This window comes from Erithacus rubecula, assembly GCF_903797595.1.
Source record: "Erithacus rubecula genome assembly, chromosome: 6".
NCBI classification, from domain to species: Eukaryota; Metazoa; Chordata; class Aves; order Passeriformes; family Muscicapidae; genus Erithacus; species Erithacus rubecula.
In genome coordinates this window covers 23,725,661-23,732,182 of record NC_136688.1, presented here as the reverse complement: position 1 = coordinate 23,732,182, position 6,522 = coordinate 23,725,661, and the positions used below count along the sequence as shown (strand labels likewise).

Here is a 6,522-nt window from a genome sequence, read left to right as displayed (position 1 = left end):
CAGGATAAGCACTGAGGATTTTATTGATTGGGATATTTCAAACTTCTGCAGGCCAAAGCAGTCTTCTGTGCACTGAATGAGTGAACAAGACACAATGGGAGGGGTTTTTTGCCTTCTCCAACTCCTGTGTTTAGTTTAGAGAAGGCATTTTGAACAACACTAGCAAGTGACAGAAAAAATAAATACATTTATGCATGGGGTGCTGTGCAGGCAGAGCAGGGAGAGGTGAGCAGGAAAAACTCGCTTGGGGTTGCAAGGGTGCTACCAGGCACCTATCACATGGTGCAGGGCTGAGAGATGTTGCTCAGAACACAACCCTGAACACTCCCTCACCCTGCAGGGCACTTGGGTAGTCCAAAGCAAGCACACCAGCCCCAGCTTTCTTTGTCCAGAGGGAACATGATTCCCATCAGAGCCCAGATGCTGCTTAGAAGGCAAGGGCTGTGAGGAAGGGCAGCATCATTTACTAAACCAGCTGAGGCACCTGCAAGGAAAAAAAAAATCAAGTGTGACTTCAGAGATTTGAGAAAAGAATGTTATGCCTGAAACATTTTCTAGCCACACCAACTGGCCCAATTAGGAACATCACTTTTCTCCCCACAACCCCTCCTATACTTTTGTCCTTCCCAACTGTAAGAGCAGCAAAGATTGCCATGGGGGCCAATTAAAGCTGCTGGCTTTGCTTCCAAAATCCTCTTAATTATGCCCTGTGCAAATTACAGGGCCCCAGGACATTGCAAACCAGACACTTTGCAGCAGCCTCAGCTGAAATAAGTGAGGGTCATACCGACCAATGTTTGACAGAGCTCACTGCTGCTTCCCCCACTACCTGGAATCTGGCATTAATTTTAATTTATTTCATCCTGTCCAGCAAGTTGAATTCACAACATGCTAGACTTTGTTATTGAAAGGCTTCTTTGTTATAAAGCACCATTAAGAGAACATGGGATGTTCTGGCATGTGATTATGGGCAGATGGGTGTTTTATACCTGGAATGATGATGTGGACTGTGGGATAACTGCATTAGCATGAGAATGTGTGCAGCCTATCCTAACACTCAGGCTACATTGAAAGCTCTCAGCCCCTGTATTGCCTGCCATGTAGCAGGGTAGTGCACAAGACAGCAGAGGCTGTACCTCAGTACTGGAGATGCAAATGGCATTGACAGAGACATTCTCCTGGTGAGACATCAAAATTATTAATGCAGGAATGTGAACTGGGCAGCTGACTCCTGCCTGTGGGGTCCTTGCTTGCACATGTCACCATGCCTCCTTCATCTAAATTGTACTGGGAAGGTTTTACTTGCCTCCACAAAAATGCAAACATGTTTTCTGTAAAGAAGGCTTGGGCAGCACAGTGAGCACATTGTGCTTTTGATGGGATGTGGGCAAAATCCATGTTAGCAATCCACTGCATGTCCAACACCGAGATCCTACTTTCTCCAGCCAGCACATGAAGGATGCTGACACGAGCCAGCAAAGCAGTGTTGTTCCTGACACAAGGACTGCCACCAGTGTCCTTCTGCCACCCACTGCCCAGCCATGCCAGGTGGACACAGTGCTGGTCACCATTAATGCCCATGAGTGTGGCAGCCCCTCCCCAGCAGTCCCGCAGCAAGACCCTCCCTCCTGGCTGTGGAGAGTGCCCAAGGACTGTCCTCGGGTGACTGTTCCTCATTAAACTGCCCCAGTTGCTATCTGCCCCTGCTGTCCCAAAATAAGTTCTTTCACCCAGTGTGCCAGACACCAATCCACACACAGAGTTGAGGTATTTGATTTATTTGCAGTTCTGCAGGGAAAGGGGTGCTGAGTGGCAAATACACAAGGCCAGTGTGACAGCAACCAGAACTTTTCACTATTCACACATTTTCGCAAACAAAGGTATTGTTTGCTATAGAACAAACCCAATTCATTGGCTACAAGTTACCTAGATATTTTATTGATTAATATTCTATCTTCTATCTACTGATTATTTTCTTGCTTCTCGTGGTTATTAGTCTGCATGCTGTCTTTCTCTTCTTTTGGGTCAATGGGTTTCCTGACTTGGTGGTCAGTGAGTTGTTGGTTATAATCTGACCCTGTTGGAATAACCTTTTACCCGGTTGGAGCTGATCTCGGTACAGTTGTTGAGCTGTCTTTATTAGTTTCTTCCTTAACTTAGGGGTCCTGATCACCATCCTTAGGGTCTGTAAATTCTATATTCTTTGTGTGCCCTGTCAGCTTGCCCCCCAAGCTTTGCAAGCCTCCACCTGGGTCTGAAGTCGTTGAAACGTACCCAGACCTAAACCTTAACAAGGCTATTCCGCCGACAAGTAATTTCTTTTTGACACTCAGGAATCACTCAGAGCTTGTTTGTTCGCTGCTCTCTGTTCCGCGGATTAAATCTCCTTTCTTGTAGATTCGGCCTGGAAGCACACAAAGTTGGGCTATCAGAGAGCATCCTTTGTCAGTAATTTTTTTTAAGTCTCGTAATTGGCAGGCGCGGCGCTGGCGCTGCCCCGGGGCGGAGCGGGCGGCGGGGCCGGGCCGGGCCGGGCCTTCCCCCGCCATGGCGGCGCGGCCGGGGCGGCGCCGAGCGGCGCCCGCGGGGCGTGAATAAAGCGCGGCGGGCGGGGCCCGGCGCTCCGGGCCGCTCCGGGGCGGCGGCAGGACGAGGCAGGGGCCGGCGGCCGGCGCTGGCGGCCCGGCCCGCCATGAGCAGAGCGCAGCTGACGCGGACGGGCATCCTGCGGATGGCGCTGGGCGGCGGCGCCGACCCGCTGCTGCCGGCCGAGGGCGGCGGGGGCCGGCGGGCGCCCTTCCTGCTGCGGGCGCTGCGCATCGCCGTGGTGGTCTGCCTCTACTGGTTCACCTCCATCGCCATGGTCTTCCTCAACAAGTACCTGCTGGACAGCCCCTCGCTGCGCCTCGACGCCCCTCTCTTCGTCACCTTCTTCCAGTGCGCCCTGACGGCCGCGCTGTGCCTGGGCCTCAGCCTGGGGGCGGCCTGCGGGCCCCCCTGCTCCGGCCTGCCCGCCCTCCGCCTCGACCCCAAGGTGTCCCGCAGCGTGCTGCCCCTCTCCGCCGTCTTCATCGGCATGGTCACCTCCAACAACCTCTGCCTCAAGCATGTCGGCGTGGCCTTCTACAACGTGGGGCGCTCCCTCACCACCGTGTTCAACGTGCTGCTCTCCTACCTCCTCCTCAAGCAGACCACCTCCCTCTATGCCCTGCTGGCCTGCGGAGTCATCATAGGTGAGGGGGAGCAGGATAGCTGCACCCGTCTGACATTGGAGAGACGCTGATGAGGTGTCTTTCCCCTGGGAAGCCATCCCCACCTGCATGGCAGCTTCCTGGTGAGGTGGGGTAGCTCAGGGCTCATGTCTTGCTCTATGGCAAATTTTTATGTCTGGAGGATTACTCATTAAGAGAAGAAGTTACTCTCGTTTGACATAGTTCCCTTTTTCCTTTGAGCACTAAAGCGTATCTGCCCTCTAATGAAGTTTAAATGGCCTTACCTTTTTGTTTCTTCCCTCTCTACAGGCTATAAAATAGCAGGTGGCTTTCTCCCTGTTCCCAGGGCCTTGTTGATGATTAACTTTGGTAACAATAACATTTGTGTCAGCACCACCGGGACGGTACAATAGAGGCAGCCAATTGGTTTCTACAATTGTCTGAAAGCATGTGATGAAGGGTTAGCTGATCGAGTCAAGCATAAAACACTACGAGATCTAGTTGTGTGATTAGGATGTAGGGCAAGGCATTGAGTGACTTAACAGGAATGCTTATAAATTGTCCATTCCAAAGGCAAAGTCATCCCAAAAGGTCCCTTCCACTGAAGGGCCATTTGGATGCCAAGAGTGGTGTACTGGTGATTTCAGTCTGGTTCCAGGTGTGCATGCATTCACTCAGTGTTAGTTGGATGGAATCAGATGAACATGGGACAATCTCATCTCCATGGAAGAAGTGAAGAGGAGCAGAGCTACTGTGTTTTCTACAAGTGATGCAAGCAATTGCCTTCAGCCAATCTTTTGTTCAGGCATTGCCCAGGAGTGTGGTGCCTGGCAGCCTGACAGGGTTTCTCCAAGATGAACACTCTGTTCTCCTGGCTCCATCTCCTTTTGCTGTGAGAGCACTGCTGTGTGCCTATAGCAGCATGCATGCTGAGCATCCTTTACAGCCTGACCCCAAGCCCCTCCTGTCTGTGCATCGAACCCTTTTGTATCTGGGCTTAGTTTCAAGAGTGTTAGGTGCTTTGCAGGCAACTTCCCAGACAACCTCCAACAAGAAGCAGCTAATGGAAATGTGGTACAGTGCTCCTTCAGTAGCTTATCTCCCTTTTATGTTTTGCTTATGAGCTGCATGGGGAGAGGTCTCCCTTTCTGCCCTGGAGATGCAAAGCCTGTAGCTCCTGTTTTGGAGGTGGTTAGACAGTGCTTTGCACATCAAAGTTTAGCATGAAGATACTGCACACAGTTTCTGCCTCTTTTTTGATCATGCTTAATATTACATCCATGTTTTTACTGTCTTTCCATCTTCTTCTCTGACCTACTTTTTCCTCCCTGTTAACAGCAGAGAAAAGTCTATAAAGCTGGTTTTTTTTCAAACTTAGAAGAATATTTTTTTCTACAGGTTTTCAGGTAGAAACCTGTCAGTTTTCAGCCTTCAATTAAAAGAAAAGGTCATCTGAAAATTACCTATATGCAAACACTAGCTGGAATAGTAGTTTCTGGTCTAATGGTGCCTGCTTGTTGTGGGAATTAGTCCTCTGAGGTCGAATTACCTGCACAATAAATTTCCTGTGCTCCCAAAAGAAGTCTTCCCAAGACACTAGTCATGACATTTTGTGCATTCACTTAATAGAAGGGAGAAGCCCTTAAGCCTGTTTGTTGTTGTTGTTGTTTACTATAAAGTAAATTTGGATTTTTTTTTGACTGTATATTTTGCTGTATATTTCAGCAGTTGTTCAGATGATGCCCGATTTGTTTGGTTGCAGGTGGCTTCTGGCTGGGTGTTGACCAGGAAGGAGCAGAGGGCACTCTGTCGTGGACAGGTATATTCTTTGGGATCTTAGCAAGCCTTTGTGTCTCTCTCAATGCCATCTACACCAAGAAGGTGCTGCCTGTGGTGGATGGTAGCATCTGGCGCCTCACCTTCTACAACAACATCAACGCCTGTGTCCTGTTCTTCCCCCTCATGGTGCTGCTGGGCGAGTTCCGCACCCTCTACCACTTTGACAAGCTGGGGAGCCCCAGTTTTTGGGGTGTGATGACCCTAGGGGGAGTGTTTGGCTTTGCCATTGGGTACGTGACTGGCCTGCAGATTAAGTTCACTAGCCCGCTCACCCACAACGTGTCTGGCACAGCCAAGGCCTGTGCACAAACAGTGCTGGCTGTTATCTACTTTGAGGAGACAAAGAGCTTCTTGTGGTGGACGAGTAACTTGATGGTTCTCGGGGGCTCCTTTGCCTACACGTGGGTGAAAGGACTGGAGATGAGAAAGGTGCAAGAGGATCCCAGTGTCAAAAGCGGCGAAAGAAATGAGACTGGTGTGTAGGGGGCTCCTGCACCTCTGTTTTTGGGCCTGGAGGGGGATAACCTTTGGTGCTCCTTTCCTCCTGGGAAAAGAAGAGCAAGGAGCAGGAAAAATGCACGTGCAAAGTGTATGGGGAACTGTGTCAGGGACCAGAGCCAAAGACCTGACTGGATCATGTTTTATCTCACCCTGTGTCAGAGTTGGGGAGAGCATGTGTTGTAGAGATCAACTGGGGATTTTTTTTGTGATTGTTTTTTAAAATGGATGTTGTTATTTACCTAATCTGGGAAATTTGCATCTTGGGTGGGGAGGGGAGGGGTGGGCACATATCAGACAAAGACCAGAATGGGAGTTTTGTGTAGTTAGGGATCTAGAATTAACAGAATGAATTCAATCTGAAGTTAAAAAATCCTGGACTTGCAGATAAGGAAGAGGCAAGTAGCCAGACTGTTTGGGTTAGACTTCAGTAAACTGTTCTGCTGTATAAGGATTTTGCAACAGCTGTTCTTCCTGTTGCCCCATTCAGTGCAGAAGATGGAAATTTTCTCCCTTCTGGCTATGTACAAGTCTAAGTAACAGCTGTGCCTCCAAAACACCTTTCCAAAGAGTCGTTATCACATCCTTCTGAGGTTTTATCCTGTGTTGCTTTACACCTGGTTTCTCAGTTTGAGGAAGCATGCTGAGACTCAGGAATTAAACTTCTCATTCTCTCTGCACTGCGTCCAGTGAGGGGGAGCATGCTCGCTCCAGTGGCCTTTTCCTGGAGGAGTGAGCTTGGCCTCCGAGACAGACAGGAGCTGAAAGTTGCTCTGAAACACTTGCTGCTTTAGGGTGGGGATCCCAGTTCACTGGGGGGTTCACAGCACATCTCTTTACCCTCTTTTAGGAGGTGGGTTTGTATTGAAAATGCGGTTGTTGCCCACTCGCTTGTATCAGGGACTTGTTCCATGTTTACTTTGTAGCTCCTCTAGTTTTTGTGCTTTTGGATTTGTTCCTTTTAAACATCCCC

At 49.6% G+C, this 6,522-nt stretch overlaps 1 protein-coding gene across 1 annotated transcript; it reads left to right on the top strand.

Moving 5' to 3' along the window:
• Window positions 1–2,588: 2,588 nt before the first annotated feature.
• Window positions 2,589–6,227, top strand: SLC35C1 (solute carrier family 35 member C1). Its single transcript, XM_079307988.1, has 2 exons — window positions 2,589–3,233; window positions 4,975–6,227. Exons 1-2 carry the CDS (start codon window positions 2,693–2,695, stop codon window positions 5,532–5,534), a joined length of 1,101 nt encoding a protein of 366 aa, XP_079164114.1. The 5' UTR covers window positions 2,589–2,692; the 3' UTR covers window positions 5,535–6,227.
• Window positions 6,228–6,522: the final 295 nt, after the last annotated feature.

What these genes read in the sequence shown, in the direction of transcription:
- SLC35C1 (XM_079307988.1), top strand. Translation starts at nt 2,693, where the DNA reads ATGAGCAGAGCGCAGCTGACGCGGACGGGCATCCTGCGGATGGCGCTG. An exon ending in GGCCTGCGGAGTCATCATAG is followed by an intron (nt 3,234 to 4,974) that starts GTGAGGGGGAGC and finishes GTTTGGTTGCAG; the next exon opens with GTGGCTTCTGGCTGGGTGTT.